The sequence below is a fragment of the Candidozyma duobushaemuli genome (genome assembly GCF_002926085.2).
Source record: "Candidozyma duobushaemuli strain B09383 chromosome Unknown A_B09383, whole genome shotgun sequence".
Classification (NCBI taxonomy): domain Eukaryota; kingdom Fungi; phylum Ascomycota; class Pichiomycetes; order Serinales; family Metschnikowiaceae; genus Candidozyma; species Candidozyma duobushaemuli.
The window spans coordinates 1,941,420-1,960,084 of NW_020289901.1; the positions used below are offsets into that span (position 1 = coordinate 1,941,420).

Here is an 18,665-nt window from a genome sequence, read left to right on the forward strand (position 1 = left end):
CGCAGTGAGGTGAGCAATTACTTCCTCTTCAACAAGTTCTTCAAACTCTTTTTTCTGGACGACCTCTTGCCGTTTTCGTCAACACTCGAGTTGTCGGTGGCCCTGGTGTCGGTCGACTTCTTGCTGCTTGTGTTCTGGCTTGAAGTCTTTTCGCCCTCGGCGTTGTTAGTCTGTTTCGAAGAGGGTGTCTTTTCTTCAGCGACAGGAGCCTCAGAAGAGCTTTCGCCGGTAGCGGCACCAGCTCCAGCACCGGCACCGGCACCAGCTCCAGCAGCAGCAGCAGCAGCTTCAGCTTCAGCAGCCTCGATATCCTCCCCGTTCTCTTCGTCTTTCACGGTAGCGACAGGAAGCTTGGTCTGTTCGGCACGCTCAGCAACAGGTGCAACAGTGCCCTCCTTACCAGCAACACCTAGTCTTTCGGCACTCTTTTGCAGGATATGTTCCTTGTTGAGAGCAGCCCTAGGGTCATTACTAGGGGACATATCAGCGACCAGGGGAAGACCTCCCAGGGACTCGTTGCTCTTTGGCTTGTCCAGAGAACCCTTCAGAGAAGCAGCAACAGCAGCACCTCCAGCAACAGCAGCACCTCCAGCAGCACCTGCAGCGGCAGGAGCGGCAGAAGACAGCTTACCTTGAGCCTCCTGAGAACGAACTGCAGCGGCATCGGTATCAATGTGCTTTTCGTAGTCTGTGCCAGAAGTTGGGACATGCGAGTTGTCGTCTATGATGGCGTTGGCAGACTCGCCACGAGTGTTCACGGTGTCGATGATGGAGTCTCCTTTCTCGGCACGTTCCTCCAACTCTTTGCGTTTCTCCTCCTGGAGTCTCTCTAATTCCAATCTCTTCTTCTCCAAAAGTTCCTTTTTGTTAGTCACAGAGGAGTCACCGTCAGAAGCAACAAGACGAGAAATACCAGTCAGAGCACCGACAGCAGCGATAGTTTCACCGATACTTTTGCTTTGACCTTGATCTTCACTTTGAGGGTCTTCACTTTGAGGGTCTTCACTTTGAGGGTCTTCACTTTGAGGGTCTTCACTTTGAGCTGGGACGTCCGCTTGGCTCTTCTCGGTCTGGCTGTTTTCGGTCTGGCTCTTTTCATTTTGAGGCTCAACCTCGTGCAACTGGAGGGACTTGACCTGCTGAAGAGCACCGCTAGGGGCGTATGAGGACCAAGCGCTGTCATCAGGTGAGGCAATTTCGGGTACTTTCTGCTGGGAGAATTGTTGTCTTCTCAAGATGAGGGTGTTCTGGAAATTGTCGTTTTCAATCTCTTTCTCCGACTTGTAAAGGTCACTCAATTTGCCGCCAATGAAGTACAACACGAAAAATAAGTGTTCAGACAACAACAAAACGGTGACAAGACCCACAGTAGATCCAACGTTCACACTAGCCTTGTCGAAACCAAAGGAACCAAAGTTCTTGGGTGGTTTGGCACCATGGCGGTAGAAAGAGGCAACGAGTGGCGAAACAATAGATCCGAGCCAAGCCAAGAAGAAGAAAGCAACATTCCATGGGTAAATGGTGTCAATTTTTCTAGCCACAACAGGTTTGAAGTACTTTCCACTCGACAATCTCCACTCTTCCAACTTAAAGGTGAGCACATTGAAGAAGATGCACACGAGAGGAGCCAAGGTCCAGATCGAGCCGAAGATGGTGACATAACCGAATTGCAATGCAATGTCTCTAAAACTGTCGTCAACGGAGTATTCTGGAAGAGCAACAGCACGACGCACGCGCTCCAAATATGGTTTCTCTTCTGGGTTCTCCTCAGCTTCGACCTTACCCTTGTTACCTCCAATGATCTTCTTCACAAACTCAATAGTAGGGGTCAAGATCAATGGCAAGCCGAATTTCAAGACACTGCCAATGACTTGGTTTGTGACAATGAAGTAAAAGTATTGAGAGTCCAATCTGCCCTGATTGATCTGGAAGCTGTCCTCAGACTTGATATTTGTCAAGTACAGGTAGGCGTATCTGTCAGATCTAATTCTGCCAGAGATAGCTCTCTTGATGTAGATCAATTGGGGTTGGAGAAGGTGAGCAAATGGCAAATAAATGAAGGCACTGATGAGAAGCGGAACGTAACCTGTCATGATGCTCAACAAAAATGACTTAATAGCAAAAGACTGGCTGCGAGTAAGATTGCTCTGGTGATTTTCCCAGTCGATGAACTTTTCAGTAGCCAGGGAGTAGACAATTGTGAAAACTGGAACAAAAGCACTCAAGAGAATGGTAGGAGTCAATGTCAAAACCAACTTGCCTGGACCATCGTAGATCTCAGAAATAAAGATCTCCAAAACGAAGCAGCCACCTTGGACGGCGAGCAAGATTGCGCCAAATGCAAGGGCAACGGGTACGAATAAAAGTTGTTTGACGAATCTGGCCTTGTCAGTCTCGGACCTGTGTTCTGTATCTTGCAAATCACCGGAAGCACCAGCCAACTCAGAACGGAACCTCTCCAAATCAAGAGCGCCTTGAACACCCCAGGTGTTCGACAAGAACTTGGTTCTTCTTCTCCACAAAACGAGCAATCCGGCGCCCCAGATCAAGTTAATGAAAGAAAACGCAATTGAGTAGTTCTTCGACTTCAAGTAACCAATAATCCCGAAAACGGACAATCCAGCCAACGCCACGGTGTAGAAACGCACAAAGTCGAAGTACAAAGCCACGCCGGGGCCGTAGAGCTCTCTGAACTTTGCAGTGTAGAAGCTAGGCAGCAAAAGCTCCGTTTTGGCTTGTTCGCTCAAAGTGCTGTCAGCTAAGTAGCCTTCTAAAGATGTAACTGATTCCACAAATTCCCATTGTCCGATGCCTGGAGTGATACCCACACCACCAAGAGCCTCCAGAGAGGTCAAATACTCGTATATAAGTCTCTGCTTGTTGTACGAGGCAGCATCGTCATCAGTGAGACCAAACTCGAAGTTTCTAAGCAAATCCTTCTTGACGAGATCTTCGTAAACTTTGGAGACGATTTTGACAAAAACAATGAGTTGAGTGCCAGCATCGGAGCCAGCACGCACCTGAGCCTTGAAACCATACTTCTCCAAAGTGTCGAAGAGCAACTGCAAATTGGAATCGTCATTGGAGGCTGCTTGTCTGGCCTTTTCGTCCTTTGCAGGCAAGTTGTGACGTTTGATGCCAATGGCAAAGTCAGGCTCGAGACTCTGAAGGGACATGCTTGTGCTTGAGGTACCAACAGAAAAAAGAGCTAGTTAAAGAAAACTTGAACTTTTAGTATTCTGTATCTTGGGTTGCTACAGATGCCGACTGAACATTTCCACAGTCCGGTGTACGGGTGTATTGGCAAGGCACCGGTTATTTTGATTTAATTCTGATGTGATGACCGTGATGATTCACGTTCGTATTCAGCTACTCAATAACTTTGATTTCTTCTATTACTGTAACATTCAATATTTGTTGGTGTGCCAGGAATCAATGTTCTTCGACTCACTCATGGCAACTTATCTCTAGGATAACTCAGGTTGCATATGTAGTGACACTGCGAGCAGGGATCCGCTTAGTCTCGGCAGTTCGGCATGGTCAGCAAATAGTCGTACCACTCAAGGGTATGTTTTCAGCTTGCAAATCACATGTCATAACGCCTTGCGCCCCAGCCACTCACCGCGTCCTATATAGCCTCGCCTTCTCTCCAGATGACTCGGTGCCGAAACCGCGCCATTCTGCAGGTTTGCTGTGCCCTTGCATTCTTCGGTGCGTTACATAGCCTGCAGTGTCTCTAACAACACCATCACCATCCGACAAACTGTCTGTCAACAAAACGGAAGACACGCAATCTTCCTGACTTCAAGTCATTGATTTTGAACGACTCCTTCTTCACAGCTCCAGAATCGTCCGCATCAAGCACCCGAAGCTTGTCTTTCTTATGATCAATTTCAACGATGACACCATTGAAAAACTGGTTTCCGTCACCGTAGGTCACAGTCTTTGTGCTCAAGCCACCAAGCCCGTGTGCGGTAAACTTAGCATGCTTCATGCACAAGATATCTCCCGGCTTGATGTCATCGTATTTAGTCGCCGAGCCGTTCTGGTTCTTGTAGACAGTAACACCGTAGGACTTGTTGCCAATCGGGCTCAACAAAGCGCCATCGGTTGCCTTGTTGACCTGTTGGAACACGGTATTGGCAAAACCATTGCTAACACGGGAGTTGACGAGACCCTGTGCAGCGTTAACGACGGCCGATCCATATTGACTGTGGTATCTATCGAGAACATCCCTTCTGTTCACGACCGGTGGCTTGACGTAGGCATTCGTAACACTGAGGGTAGTTCTTGGATCATCACTTTCGTATTGAAGCTCCAACACGATTTGTGACAAGTCGTGGAACAAGATGTAGTAGTCCTTTAAGACAACTTCTCTTCCTCCTCTCTTAGTAAGCTTTTGACGGTCAACCTCGAAGATGAAATCGGTGCCAACATTTGCTTCCATGGAGTCTGGAACAGCATCTTTGATCCACCAGCCAGAGCTCTCGTTGGCCTCATTGAGTTCGTCTTGCAAAACTGGCAAGTAAGTGTCGGCCTGGAGCTGTTCAGCCTTTCCTATTGATCTCAGACGAGACAAGTCAGATGATCTTCTCTTGTGTGACTCAAATGACCGTCTTGTGGAGTCTGTTGTGTTGGCTCTTGAAATTGGCACTTGTGGGACAGAAGGTGTGTGTGAAAACGTTTGCACTCTCTCCGGGGCCCTGGACTGGTCCGGAACAGTGTCTCTAAATTCGGTCTCATCGTCCGATGACTCTTGTTCGGCATCTTGACCCAAAGGCTGCTCGGTTGGGATAGGAGGTGGAGGAGGAAGCTTCGAGGTAGGTGGTGCATCTCTTGGTGCTGGTGGAGCTTGGGCAGGAACAGGGGGCTCTGAGGATGGCACCTCGGGGCGCGTTGAAGGTGGCGCTGGTTGCTCCAGAGGAATTGGTGGTGGCGCCAGAGGAGCTCCGGTAGGAACTGGAGGAGGAGCTCTGGAGCCTGATTCCGAGGGAGGAAGGGAGCCAGGAATTGGGGGCGGAGCTCTTGAGGTTGGCTCAGTTGGAGGAGCAGAGCCAGGAATTGGAGGAGGCGCTCTGGTGGATGGCTCGGATGGTGGTGCAGAGCCAGGAATTGGTGGTGGAGCCCTTGTGCTAGGAGTTGGAGGTTGCGAAGCAGGCGATTCTGGTATAGCGGCAGGTGGCTCGCTTGGTGGTAATCCACCTGGAACGGGAGGTGCACCCGGAAGTTTCAGTGGCAGTGGGGGCTCGTTGCCCCCAAGCAAATCCTTCGAAACTGCTCCACGGTCAGAAACGTCTTCGTCAGCTTCATAGCCAGTGACTTCACCTTCGTAGGTCGAGCGTGGTCCGAGATCAATTCTCTCATCTCTGTCAATTTGCTCGGGTTCACTTTCTGACAGCTCCAAGGTAGGTGACTTGGGCTTGCTTTCTTCGACCTGCTCGAAATTCTTCCTTTCATTGGTGACAGGCACGTTCTGCTCGTCAGTGTAGTCGGACTCAGCAATAGAGGAATCCTCTTGTTGCGGCTTTTTGAGAGCTGCAGTGGCAGTGTTCAATGGCTTCTCTTCCGTCGGCGTCGAAGCTACCCCAGGTTGAGTCAAGCCTGGAATCGGAACAGCGGAGGCAGGAACAGCAGGTGCAGCAGGCTTTTCCTCCTCCACATCCGGCTCCTCAGTGGATGGCGCTGGCACATCTGTAGCCTCTGAGGCCTCAGTTTCATCAACAGACTTGGTCTTGGTCTTCTTTGGTTTGGAAGTAGCTGGAGCACCAAACGGCGTTGGCATGCCCATCATACCAAACATGTTACGACCACCAGAAATCTTGGCCATTCTTTCGACCAAGCGGCGTCTTTTGAGTTCCTCCTCGTCTTCATCCTCGTCTTCATCCTCTTCCTCCTCTTCGTCAGCACCAGCCCCAGCATGGTGCGTCTCCTCTTCTTCTTCCTCTTGGATACTGGGAGCCACGTCGTGACCGGGAACTGAAGGCACACTCTCAGCCAATGACCGTTTATCGGCTATCGAGTCTACATCCTCTCCCTCGGATGCATGACGGTCTAGTGAGGCACCAGTGCTGGTGGCTGAAAGCGCTTGAGCCTCCTTTTGCAGCTTCACACGCTCTTTTTCTTCTTCCATTTTCTTCTTGCGTTCTTCTTTTCTCTTCAAGGCAGCAGCCTCTCTCTCTGCTTCTTCCTGCTGTCTCTTCTGTAGAATGGCGATACGCTCCTTCAAGCTCATCTTGGGCTCGTCTGCTTCCTCCTCCTCAGGCTGTTTGTCATGCTCTCTCACAACTTCAGCATTCTTGGCCACGTCGTGATGGGCATGCCCCACAATGTTGGACTGGTCTCTTGGCTTAACCTGGGGAACATAGGACGATTTGCCTGCGCCTGCGAATTGCTTCTTCACAGCGTATGGGTCGTCTCTTTGCAGACCGGGGCCGGGGAGAACCGCTGGTTTGGGAACCTCTTTCTTCTCAATTGGCTCTGGCTGGTGCTCCTTGATCTCGGGCTCCTTGGCAACTGGTGGTTCCTGTTTTGCAGGTTCTGGGTGTCTTGGTACAGCCGGAGTAGCGGGCTCTTCCTTAATAAGCTCAACAAAGTTCTTTGGGAACATCCCGCTTTCGGCACCGTGATAACCGGAGTACCATTCGTCGTCCTCCACCTCGGTCACGGTAATAACCATGCCGGGAGCGAAATTCAAGTCATCCTCATGCTCAGACTTGTACTCGTAGAGTGCCTTTACTTTGAAAGGTACTTTATCCATTGGAGCTTTGTCAATTGGGTTTTTGGGGGGATGGTAAAGAGTGGTTAAGGGGTAGATGTGTGGAAGGCTCAGCAAGTCCAATCTGGCATCTCTTATGTGGAGGAGAGATAACCTGTCACGTGGAGTCATGCCGAAAGAGTTCTCTACCGGAGGCATTTGATGAAGTTTGCATCATGAATGAAGCGGAAAGGTGAGAGAAATTAACGTAAATTTCTAGGAAGTGTTACGCCGTTGTTTGGCACCTTCGATAAGACCGGCTGTTTCACTTCCGGGGTTGAGATCTTGGCGGATAAGCAAGCTAGTCGAATCAAATGGAGAGGTGAAATTGAACTGTTGATTTGGAAGAAATTAGAAAATTTCGGTCAGAACTGGTACTTTTCCACCTTTTCACCTACCATCGGCTTAGATCGGCCGGCTCGGCTGCAAAGCGAGGGCTCACTACTGGCTGGAAGTATGCCCGAGTTGCTCCACACCGTGGGAAGTTTTCTCTACGGGGTAAAATAAACAAAAAAAAAAAAAAAAAAAATCATTAATGATGAACTAAAATCAGAAAACTAAGCGATTCTCAAGTTTTTGAGCAAATTAATTGATGCGGGTGTTGGAATCACCGTTCCCTTTATCAATTTGCAACCATCCTGATAACCCGAATTTTCCACGCATTTTTTGTCGCTGGAACAATGTGTACATTACCCCAGTCGCCAACGGAGCGGAAATAGCAAAAGTGGCAAATCAGCTTCATCATGGCAAAACACCGTCGTTCGAAATTCCAGGCATGGTTTAAGCAATTGGCAGCTCTCTATGCTACTCTAAAATGATGAAGTTACTTACCATTTCTAGAAGTTGGGCTGTTTCATGAATTGAACAAGGGGCCACCTCAACCTCCTGACTCTATATTGCTCTTATGTTCATGATTCGCAAGTAAGCTAATCTCTAACTCTACATCTCATGGTCCTTCAAAGATCTCTTGAAATACTCATTGAGTTCCCTCCACTCATCAAGAATATGATTTGCTCTTTACCTACTTTTGCAAGTTAAATCAATCAACATAAGACATCTTTTTTTTTTCAAAACCCTCAAATGAGCTTTTTCTTTCAATCTTCATATCTACCCACTGCACAACCACGCTACGCGCATATACGCATCTTTTCACACAAACTTCAACCAGACATGTCCAAAAAAGCCCTGACTACGGTGGCCATCACCGATAAGGTTTTGCTGACTCTCAGGCCGGCTAAAAATCTCAGTCATCACGACGGCGCCTCGGTCACCAGCCTTGATTTCGATGACTCTGGCCAATTCCTCATATCAGCTGGAGTAGATCGTCTGATCCAGCTCTACGATTGCCACAAGGGTACGAGTGTCAAAAAGATCCAATCCCAGAAATACGGAGCCCATCTAGCCAGATTCACCCATCACGATCACTGCTGCTTGTACGCATCCACTCCATCCTCAGAAACAGACGCAGATCATTCCTTGCGTTACTTGTCGCTCAACACCAAGTCATACCTACGCTACTTCAGAGGCCACAAAGACCAGGTCACTGCATTAGAGGTGAATCCTGTTTCTGAAACCTTCCTAACTGCTAGTGCTGACCACACAGTGAAGCACTGGGACCTAAGACTAACAACTCCTCTGGGAAACATCAACGCTGGTCAGGCCGCCTTGGTGGCCTATGATCCCCAAGGCATAGTGTTTGCCATTGCGAGCAGTCCAGACGAGTCGGGCAATGGCAGCGTGGCCTTCTACGATACGGCCTCATATGAAAAGGGCTCTTTCGCCAAATCAAAAGTCAGTTGCACGCCTGGTCAGAAATGGACAAAGCTCGAGTTCTCAAACAACGGCAAACTATTGCTTATAGGCACAGACTCGTCTCAGCATTACGTGCTTGATGCTATGCTGGGTAGACTACTAACCTGCTTGAGCGCGGTCGACGAGCCACAGAACGGATGGCTTCGTTTCAACTACGCGACTTCAGGTCTGGTTACATTCACATCTTGTGGCAAGTTTGTTTTTGCGGGCTCTCCCTCGGGTCCAGTGTCTCTTTACGATGTATCCAAAGTGAAGGCATCGGAGTCCAACGAGCCCGTCATCAGACCCTTCAAAGATCTTCAAGGTTATGGTGTGTCCAAAATCGTAGCATTCAATCCAAAACTCTTGAATGTTGCAACAGCAGATGATCTGGTGGTGCTTTGGTCCCCAGACGTGGATGGCGAAGCGAGCTAATGCGTAAATTTTGATGATGCGCATTCTCAATCATGTCCCTACTCCAGAAGCTACTAGGCCAACTGACGAAGACAAGGGTCCAGGTTCTATGCAAGCCGCCTGATCCAATCCCTCCAAGGCTGGTAGAGCTACGTGCCCTTCAAAAACCATCGTTTCCTCATTACGTTGAAGGAGCATACCGCTCACACTACCCCACAAGATACTCGCAATGGCCACACATAACCAATGAAGAGCTACCGAAAAAGCCAACGGATATCAAAGGTGTTGATCATCTGGTTTACTTTTACCGAGAGAGAGCACGCATCTCTAAGCAAATACCGTTGTTGGTGAACAACGCGTTCATCAGATTGAGGTTCTTCCCTTACTTTCATCACCTATCGCGGGCCAGGAAGTCCAACATTGCCTACACCTTCTCTAACAGAGGCGGCAGTCCTTTGAATGATGAAGAATTGTACGAAGCCTTCAAGAAATATCGAGGGCCTTATTCCCGAAACATGTTCTTTAAGACCACACCACACCCGAAGGACAAGGCAGTCGATCGAGTCAAGTTTAGGAGATTGGTAAAGCGAAGTCTATTTGATGCCCTCCATGACGTGGTTCCTTCCAAGAAACTCGATGTACTCAAGGTAAGCGGGATCTGGTTCTTCCAATTTGATGCCTCACCATGCACGGAGGATGACTTCAGCATAGTAAAGAGGGACATCACGGCCGCTGTGAGACGAGTTTACAAGGACAAGAAATTGCAAAATGCATTGGAGACGCAGCTGAAGAAGCACAATAAACAATACAATTATGGTGATCACCTAATGAAAACCGCGTCTTTGGAGAACACCCCCGGCGCAAAAAATGTCCCCGGCTACTACCCAAAACTTCCATTCGCTACAAATACATCGGAACTTGTATGATATCATTGAACATAGATTATTTAAAAAAAAAATACAGGTATAACGGAGAACCAATTGGCAATTTTCGAACTGAAGATTTTCAATCCATGTTATCGTTTGCCTACGATGACACGGGTTTCAAGACGTTCTGAGCCTCCTGGCCAATAACGTTTCCAACAGGGTCGTACTCACAGACAATGTACAAGCCCCAGTTGTTCAGACGACAGTCTTTGTAGGCGCAGCCAACCTTCTTGGATCCCTTCCACACAACCTGAGTGAAGTGGTTGTACTCGTTATGAGAGGAGTAGTCGTAACTTTCACCTTCATCAAACCAAGCCTTCACAGCAGAAGGACCGTTGCTGAATCCAGCGGCCAAGTTTTCACCATACTGACCATGAGTGTGGGTAAGAACACCAGAGCAGTCGTAATCGTCAGCATTCTTCTTAGCGTACTTGTATGGACCCTCATCCCATGACAATTCGTCAACACCGTGTTGAGCTCTGTACTTATTGTGAGCATCCAAGATGTCCTTGGCAAATTTCTTGTCAATGTCCTCGGAGGAGTCGTAAATGGCATCGTAGATACCACCAGTGCTAGTCGAGTCCGATGAAGTCGTGCTACTCTGCTGAGCAGTGGAGGAGGTCTTGGTGTCGAACCAGCCACCACCAGTGGAAGTGGAGGATGGAGCAGAAGTAGATGGCTGCTGGGTGCTAGCAGAGCTAGTGTATGAGTCGTTTCCGGAGTCAGAGTTGTCATCGTTACCGAAAAGACCCTTGAGCCAAGAGGAGAAGCTGAAGCCCAGGCCAGAACTTGAGCCGGAGGTGGAACCAGAACTTGAGCCGGAAGTGGAACCAGATCTGGAGGTTCCGGAAGAGCTTGAATAGCTGCTCAACCAGTTCAGCAATGTGGACCAGATTGATGAGCCACTAGATCCGGATGAGGAGGAGGATTCATCGGAGACCTCACCAGTAGCAGCGGCAGATGCAGCCACGGCCAGCGTAGCGTCAGCAGTTGGGTTGTAAGAATACTGAGAGCCATCCTCGTATGTAACAGCAGTGGTAGTCTGATACAAGGTTACCGGAGCTGCCAAACTGACATGAAGTAAGGAAAGAAAAAACACGAGCACTTGAGCTGCGATCATAGCGGGTATGAATGAATGTGTGTTGCTTCTGGTGAGATTGACCAAATTCAAACAGCAGCGCTTGGATAGATTTTATAACAAAACACAGCACCAACAAAGTTCCCACACTAGGCAAGATCAGAATTTGGCACTGGTTGCAAAAAGATAGCTTCTGTGTGCAGGGGTGCATAAATGGCGTTGCCTATTGGGGAAAATCGCATAGGACTCATTTACCCCGATCAGGCAAAATCATTGTGCACTCGAGCCTATAGCGATCTGTGCACTGCACTTATTCGGTTTACTACCCATAACAGGAAATGCATTGGAAACTCAAGGCAGCATGTCAACATAGAAACGTCTTCTCACACGGGCAGTGCTGGTTTTTCTGCCCCGCTCGACAGGGTCTAGACGGCGATGGATAGCTGCAACTTCTCGCCTAGAACATGTAAAAGTCTAAGAGTTGGTGACGAAAACCTCTTCCAAGCTTTGGAAAACGACTTCGGAAACTCCGCCGCCTGTGCATCTGACAGTGAGGTCGAATTGTCTTCCGTCGGGATCCAAACTTTTCATCGAGACAAGAACTCCAAAGTTTGCAGTCGAAGTGTGTAGGATGCCGGCAGCCATTACAAGGATATCCCCGATGATGAGTCGGGCGTGCAATGAACGACGGCAAACCCTAATCTTTGGAGCGTACGCAGAACGTTGGACAGGATGTACTTGTGATTTGCCTTAATTGCCTGTCTTGCTTCGCCTGCGTTGCTACCTAAAGCTTCCCCGATCTGAAACCATCTCCGCTTGAACTCTTCAGCGGACAAGTTGGTTGCCGAAAGTGTCTTCAAAATGACCACGGGCACCTTGAGATGTAAGGTGTTGAACGATCCTCCGCACCTATAACTCAAGGAAAGTACTGGGCTTTCATTGTTCTCGACAATATTTCGAATCGTGGCGACGAGTTCCATTGTAGTTTTCGTGGCAATCGTTGAATCTGGAACTTTCACAAGTCTGATATAATAGTTTGGATCCTCTCGTTTGCCTGGATTATGCAAATCCAAAACAGTAAAGGCGGTGATGTCAGTGTTGGCGTTCTTAGCAGCATTATTGATGACCGTGAACTGGTAATTCACATTTGCTGTGGCCTTCACCACACGATACGTGATTTTGACGAGCTGGTCCTCATAGAATATACCAGCATCGTAATGAAGCATTCTGTGGTAGCCGCTGTACCAGTTTGGTGATAGCTTCATCACCGACGCTCCCGAAGAGTCACCAAATGGATCGCTACTACTCTCATTGTAGTCCTCGTCGGCATCACTCAAATCGCTCCCGCTAGTAAAGCCTGCTGTTGTAGCCTGGCGTTCGCCCTTGGGCTTCGGAATCTTCAGCACGTTCACCGTAGATCTAGACTTAGCACTCTTGAGAGCTTGCAAGCTTCCGAGATGGTTCAAAAGACTGTTTTTCTTAACATCGAAGGGAGGTATAGCTTTCACGATGCTTCTAGCAAACTGTCTATCACTCTGACTGCCGCTAGCAGTTAGACTTCCCACTTTTAGGTATTCATGGGCTCTCGTTTGGATTTCCAAATCAAGCGATAGTGTTTCTGCCTCAAACAAATCAAGAATTTCAGGAACGAAATCCTCATTTGGAAAGTTTACCAAGAATTTCACGAAAGACGACAAAAGGAGTGGCCGAGTTGGGATTTGTGCCCTGAAGTAGGCCTCGTAAAGCATCTTGAACTGAGAAAATGTGCTGAAGTGGCTGTCACGATCCTCGCCCTCGGCAGCTAAGTGGCCATAATCGCCTAGGATCAATGCACCGACTCGAACGAGACTGTCGGCATTCATACCTTCGCCTTTTCTAAGAAGGTTTATAATAAGCTTGCAAGCTTTCTTCTGAAGATCCTGGTTGTTTACAATAATTTGTACAATTCTTTCCCATACCTCCCCTGAAGAACCCAGGCCATCACGATGATCTGCTCTGGCAGTCTTGCCACCAATCGAGAGAAGTCGAAGCATGGTGGTGATGTACCAAATGGAGTCTGTAGCAAATCTTTCTGCCAATACAGCTATTTTGATTGAGATATCTGATTTCAAGGAAGACTCTGTGAGTGGATAGTAGTCGAGTAACTTTGCAATGATTTGAGTGTATGAGGATTCATCACAAACAGTGTAGAGTAAGTCAATACTCTTTTTTCTCACTGAAATATCCTTGTCGTACAAGGACTTGTAAATCTTCTCGAGATGATCCTTGAAATGAGCAGTTGAATCGGCTCTTGCAGAAAGTTTAACCAACGCATCAAGAACAAGATATCTATTGTTAGTTTCTGGAGATGTCAAAAGCTGTACCAATGCATAAATTGCGCCTTCAATGGCATCTGGAGAAGCGTCTAGGTAGACAGCCAACGACACTGCCTGGAATAGTATGGACGACTGTGAGTTTCGGCTTGGTTGGCCCTTTACCGGTCTGGATGCATTTTGAATCAGCTTAGCAACCGCCTGTCTAAGCTTGGAGAGTGTTCGATCATCGATATTACCCAAAATCACAACTGGGTTTCTTTGATCTTCTCCGAGAACAAAGAAGTGTTCGACTAGCTCGAACAATTTCACCACGAGCCAAGGTGCTGGAATGTCATAGTAATAGTAGTCTTCTGGACAACGCTCTTCCACCAAAATTGAGTGAAGTCTATTTGCAATGGATGGTAGAAGAGACTTTGAATAAATAGGTTTGACATCAACAAGAAGCTTGACCAAGGGAACAACAGAGAGCACAACACTGATCTCTTTGTCGTCAACCAAAGCTAGCAAACGCGGTATCCAGTTGTCGTTCGCCAAGATCATCTGTGGGTATAGCTTGAGCAAGACGTAAAATGCAATGACGGCCTTCTTCCTAGTGAAGGACTTTGTCGTAGGTGAGACACACTGTTGGTAAACTAGACTCATGAGCTCCTGCCACTGTGAAGCCGGATCATCTGCCTCAGTCACAATCAGCTCTGTAATATGAAGATCCTGGTGAGACACGTTAAAATTGGAGGCTATGAACAGCAAGGCCAAACAGTTTACGTCCTCCGAGTTGGACCTTAGGTCTTTCATGAGGTTCGGCCATATCAATTCGAGCAAGTCTTCGAAGTAGCTTTTAAGCGAGGCCGAAGATCGACTGTATAAGACAGAAACCAGGATATATCCCACCAGCTTCTCGCCGTAGTCGTTTGATGCAATTAGGGAGAACGCCTGTTTTAGGCCGAACTGTACCTCGTCCGTGTACCCCATGAGGTATATGTACATGAGCTTGCATATGTATTTCTTCTTCTGGTAGGAATTGAGGTTCTGGGAGAACTTGGAGCGTACGTTGCTGATTTCCAAGTTGATTCTCTTGTGCTCCTCTTCGGCATCTTTGGAATTCCTCAAGTCCACGATGAACTGGGTCAAGCCCTTCATATTAGGAGCCATGATGGACGTTTAGCGATTGTGTGGAGGAAAAAGGAAGTTATTGGTGATCTGAATTTAGCGTCAATGATCTACCATTCAATGGTCGTTACGCACAGTTATTTAGGTAGTCGCGCTAGCTCTTCTGGGACAAGTCTCGATCTGGCAAGAAAACCCGAGTTGGTGGATAAAGAGATGGCGGAATTCTCGGAATGGATCTTATCGAGAAGTTTAATCCAGAAAAAATGGAGTTGATATTTTTACCACGGTTGCGGATCTAAATTGTCGGCACTATGGTAAAAATGGCTGCGAAGAGAGACCCCTATGGACCGCGACTTATACATGAAGTGATCTACGACGAGGTGGGTTAAGCAGCTGCAATGAAATAAACTTTGTTCAATAAAGAAACTGATGGAAGAACTGTTTATTTACTCGCCAGGGTTTTGTACTTCTGAGGTTGAGGTGGTGGGATGTTCCATGCCATTTCTACATCACCCTGCCTCTCTAGACCCTCACCTTGAATACTTGACCCTTCAACATGCCAGCTTTGACTTTGTATCGAGAAATACCGGAGATCCAACGCCACGGCCGGTTGTGTCCACTGTAACACCAGATTCAATTTAGTCACGTGATATTTTCAAGAAGCCGGAATCTACCAGCAATTATTCCAGCCACAATTCTCCAATTCCCTAAAAAGGCTTTTCAATTTAAAATTTACACATTCATTGAATTACTTCACGTCCACTGTCCTTCAATCCTCTCTCTTGCAAGTGCACCGGGGCTGACCCTGATTGGCCAATTGGAAGCCCGAGCATCCGCACTAGCACGGTTTGCGCACACTGCACCGACCAAAAAACTCATACCTCAACCGTCTTCAATCAGAACAACCTCGATAAACAATGTCTGTTGCTAAGAGTGCTGCCACCAAATTGAACTGGGCTCAGGTCATCTCCTCTTTGGATTGACCGGCAAGACTTCTGCCAGTTTGAACGCATTCAAGAAGAGAAACGACGAGGCCAAGAAGGAGCACCTCGAATTGTCCAGCGAGTCCACTGAGGTTGACTTTGCCCACTACAGAAAGGTGTTGAAGAACCAGAGCGTTATTGACGAGGTTGAGAAGGCCGTCAGCTCTTTCAAGCCCGTTACTTACGACGTGTCCAAGACCTTGAAGACCATTGACATCTTTGAGCAGAAGGCTGTTGAGAACGCCAAGTTGACCGAGAAGTCTGTCTTGGAGGAGATTGAGCAATTGCAGGCCACCTTGAAGGACATTGAGGGCTCCAGACCATTCGACCAATTGACCGTTGACGACGTTGCCAAGGCTAGACCTGATGTCGATGACAAGGTTAACTACATGGTCAAGAACGGTAAGTGGGAGGTCCCATCCTACAAGGAGAAGTTCGGTGACTTGACTGTCATGTAAGCATCCACGACGTACAACGACTCTTTAGAGGTTTCAATATCATACATTCATGTGCATTCGTGCCAGGTGTCCTGGTACTTGTAGTTATGTCTGCCAAAGGCCACGATAAGGTCGAAAGTTTGGAAAAATTCGGACGGTAGTAGACTGAGATGATGTAGCTTAGAAGGGTCCGCAATGGCCTTGAAGGGCTTGTATCCTCTTTCGTATTCAATGTCCCATCCGGTGACGATCACATTGCACTGGTAACACTCCTTTAGTTCGTTCAACGTATCTCTCAACTTGCAGTAACGCATAGCTGTTAGTTTCTCTCTCTGTAGGGTCCAGAAGAAGCTCGAGATGTTTTCAATCACCAAAGTATTCAAGTGCAAGTCTCTGATCTCTTCCATTTCATCAGCCATGATTCCTCTCAATTGCAGGAGAAGCTTATCGAATGTCGCCACATGATACACACGACAATCTTCAAGGTTCAACGTATCTGTGAAGCCTGCTCCACAGTCGAACATTAGAATGCTTCCATCCCGTTCCCCGAGCTTGTCGTAAAAGGCTCTCTTCAAGGAGATGTTTCGGAACAAGAACACGGCGCTCTCATTTTCCAACGTTTTATCCTCCCAGGGTAGATTGAGTTGAAGCTTTCTCTTACGTCTAGTAATAAGCTTCCGTTAGTTTTATTTTTGGTCTATGCTGTGGGGTACATACATCGAAGAGTGAAACTGTAAGCATGGGTGGTAGCTTTCGCGCACTATCTAGATCTCGTACTTGATGTCCTCGTCGAAGTCGTCAAGCTCATCGTAGACATTTTTGAAAAAAATTGTTCCATTGAGCTCATGGTCGAAATTGAAGTTGATGCCGTTGATAAGCATTTTGTTGATTCGTAAGTTTGTGAATCCATCGTTCTCGTCACCTTCTTGGCCGATAAGAACGTCTTCAGCATCACCTCGATTAAGGTTGATCATTTTTCTGATCAAGTCATTGAGGAAATGTGATACCACGACCGAGTAGTCGGGAACAAACGTTTCTTTACGAAGGAACTGGCAGTCATTTTCGTGTTCTTCCGCATCAAAAAACCGTTCGTGTGATTCTTTCAACTCTGCCTTCTCATCTTCAAAGTCAGCCATCTCATATGTCTTCACCGGCAAACACATGAACGGAATGGAGAATTTGCTGTTGTGAAAGTTCCAGTTCATGTTCCTCAAAGGTCTGCGTAGTTGAAACAAGTCCCCATAGTTTGTGTCGAACACCACACGGTCTGCTAAAACCTCACTCATCGCTCTCATCAATTGGACCGTCAACACATCCTTGTAAACTTGCTTTCCAAAGCTGTAGTATCTGTGATAAAGAAGGTAGTCGTCGAGCTTCTCTAAATACTTGTCACAGTGGTCACATTTGCAACCATTCCACATAAATGTGTTCATTGGTTGTTCGTAGCAAGAAAGACATGCAACCAAATTCGGAAGCATCAAATTTACCACATGTTTCTGGAGGGTTGCAAGAAGATTCGGAAGCAAGTTTGTGTAAAGCTTGACCTTTCTGAGATAGTTGCCTTCGAATCCATCGTCAATCACTCCATCGGGAGGCACATTGTGCCGAATGGAGAGGTAGATCAAGGTGTCGGAGCTTTCAACCACCAGTTTGACAAAATTGAAGACAGCCAAGTCCCAGATCTCACTATAGCGATGATTGTTGTGGATATGGTGGCTGTTCTGGATCACCGCCAAACGTTTAAGTTGAGTAAAGTGAAATTGGGATAAGCATGTTTCCAAACAATCCAGATCACAATTTCCAACATCGTCACAGCCTAGAGAAATTTGGAAGTTTTCGAGACTCAGAAAGTCCACATACGGGTAAGTGTGCTGGTGCTCGTGGCAATGGTATGCTGTGAAGGTCTTGAGTTTGTTCAACACAAATGGCTGTTGTTTGTAGAGCAACCAAAGAGCATCAAAAAACCTGTTTGAAACATCTGCTTCAGAACTGACTATGAGGTGCTCGATCTTCGTGAGAACCTGAACGTGGCTTGCATTCATGGATGGATCCTTCTCAACATCGGCCACCACGATCTCGTGAAGCTTTGGAAAATCTTTGAGGTCTGCTATCTCCAGAACACTGTCAACGCAAATGGATGTCAAGGAAGGGAATGATCTCGACAAATCGATCCATCCGAGTCGTTTTCTTAGGCCCAGATCTGATATGTATATCTTGGTGATTTCATCGGCAAGTGTGCTAAGAAGCTGGAGCAATTCATATATAGCCTTCTCGACACTGTTGCTGAAACTGCCTTCTATCTCTATCAGCTCTATGTACTGAGCTAATTGTGGATTCACTTGGATAGAGGTGATTAGCGTTCTCACTCTCGCCTCTACCATCTTCAAGTGTGCCTGTCTTGGTCTCTCAATATCGCTCAATCCTGCTATCACCGTCGCTGAAGACTCCACAAAATCGTCTCGTCTATAGTGAGCAGGAACGGTGCTTGCTGATCTCAAAGCCGGGTCAGTCTGGATCACCAATCTCTGGTAAAGTCTCTTGAGGCAGGGCTCATAGAAGTGGAAATTCGTCAAGGCCAAGTTGAGAAGCAGGTCTTGCGGTAGGAAGTAAAGGACGTTATTGAGAGCATCGCTGGGAAACTCGAGTAACAGGGAAACCATGGTATAGCTTGAGTAGAATAGAAGGGGCCTTGTGGTGGAGAGATAATTCTGATAAGACTGCACAATGAAGGAGATTCAAAGAAGTTGGGTGGGGACAACGGCCAAGACTGATGGCCCCATCATCGAGGGACTTTCGTATAATAGGTAGTTTCGCAGAAGAATTAGAATCCTTTGATTAGAGTTTTTTTTGTTTTTTCGAT

The 18,665-nt window shown here is 47.4% G+C and overlaps 9 protein-coding genes across 9 annotated transcripts; 3 read left to right on the forward strand and 6 right to left on the reverse strand. All coding sequences in view use genetic code 12, as the record gives it.

The window, feature by feature from the left end:
* Positions 1-17: 17 nt before the first annotated feature.
* IST2 (Ist2p) lies at positions 18-3,176 on the reverse strand (the record flags this gene model as incomplete). Its single annotated transcript, XM_025479453.1, has 1 exon — positions 18-3,176. One exon carries the CDS (start codon positions 3,174-3,176, stop codon positions 18-20), a length of 3,159 nt encoding a protein of 1,052 aa, XP_025338926.1.
* A 572-nt stretch (positions 3,177-3,748) lies between these two features.
* BBC1 (Bbc1p) lies at positions 3,749-6,913 on the reverse strand (the record flags this gene model as incomplete). The annotated part of the gene is made up of 1 exon (XM_025479454.1): positions 3,749-6,913. The coding sequence occupies one exon, from the start codon at positions 6,911-6,913 to the stop codon at positions 3,749-3,751; it is 3,165 nt and encodes a 1,054-aa protein (XP_025338927.1).
* Positions 6,914-7,924: 1,011 nt separating this feature from the next.
* Positions 7,925-8,980, forward strand: SWD2 (WD-repeat containing protein; the record flags this gene model as incomplete). Its single annotated transcript, XM_025479455.1, has 1 exon — positions 7,925-8,980. One exon carries the CDS (start codon positions 7,925-7,927, stop codon positions 8,978-8,980), a length of 1,056 nt encoding a protein of 351 aa, XP_025338928.1.
* Positions 8,981-9,012: 32 nt separating this feature from the next.
* CXQ87_000899 (uncharacterized protein) lies at positions 9,013-9,885 on the forward strand (the record flags this gene model as incomplete). Its single annotated transcript, XM_025479456.1, has 1 exon — positions 9,013-9,885. One exon carries the CDS (start codon positions 9,013-9,015, stop codon positions 9,883-9,885), a length of 873 nt encoding a protein of 290 aa, XP_025338929.1.
* Positions 9,886-9,985: 100 nt separating this feature from the next.
* PRY1 (Pry1p) lies at positions 9,986-11,005 on the reverse strand (the record flags this gene model as incomplete). The annotated part of the gene is made up of 1 exon (XM_025479457.1): positions 9,986-11,005. The coding sequence occupies one exon, from the start codon at positions 11,003-11,005 to the stop codon at positions 9,986-9,988; it is 1,020 nt and encodes a 339-aa protein (XP_025338930.1).
* Positions 11,006-11,607: 602 nt separating this feature from the next.
* CXQ87_000901 (uncharacterized protein) lies at positions 11,608-14,427 on the reverse strand (the record flags this gene model as incomplete). Its single annotated transcript, XM_025479458.1, has 1 exon — positions 11,608-14,427. One exon carries the CDS (start codon positions 14,425-14,427, stop codon positions 11,608-11,610), a length of 2,820 nt encoding a protein of 939 aa, XP_025338931.1.
* Positions 14,428-15,302: 875 nt separating this feature from the next.
* On the forward strand, positions 15,303-15,826 carry ATP7 (F1F0 ATP synthase subunit d; the record flags this gene model as incomplete). Its single annotated transcript, XM_025479459.1, has 2 exons — positions 15,303-15,347; positions 15,377-15,826. 2 exons carry the CDS (start codon positions 15,303-15,305, stop codon positions 15,824-15,826), a joined length of 495 nt encoding a protein of 164 aa, XP_025338932.1.
* A 47-nt stretch (positions 15,827-15,873) lies between these two features.
* On the reverse strand, positions 15,874-16,546 carry CXQ87_000903 (uncharacterized protein; the record flags this gene model as incomplete). Its single annotated transcript, XM_025479460.1, has 2 exons — positions 15,874-16,479; positions 16,523-16,546. 2 exons carry the CDS (start codon positions 16,544-16,546, stop codon positions 15,874-15,876), a joined length of 630 nt encoding a protein of 209 aa, XP_025338933.1.
* Positions 16,547-16,569: 23 nt separating this feature from the next.
* Positions 16,570-18,465, reverse strand: CXQ87_000904 (uncharacterized protein; the record flags this gene model as incomplete). The annotated part of the gene is made up of 1 exon (XM_025479461.1): positions 16,570-18,465. One exon carries the CDS (start codon positions 18,463-18,465, stop codon positions 16,570-16,572), a length of 1,896 nt encoding a protein of 631 aa, XP_025338934.1.
* Between the last annotated feature and the right edge of the window lie 200 nt (positions 18,466-18,665).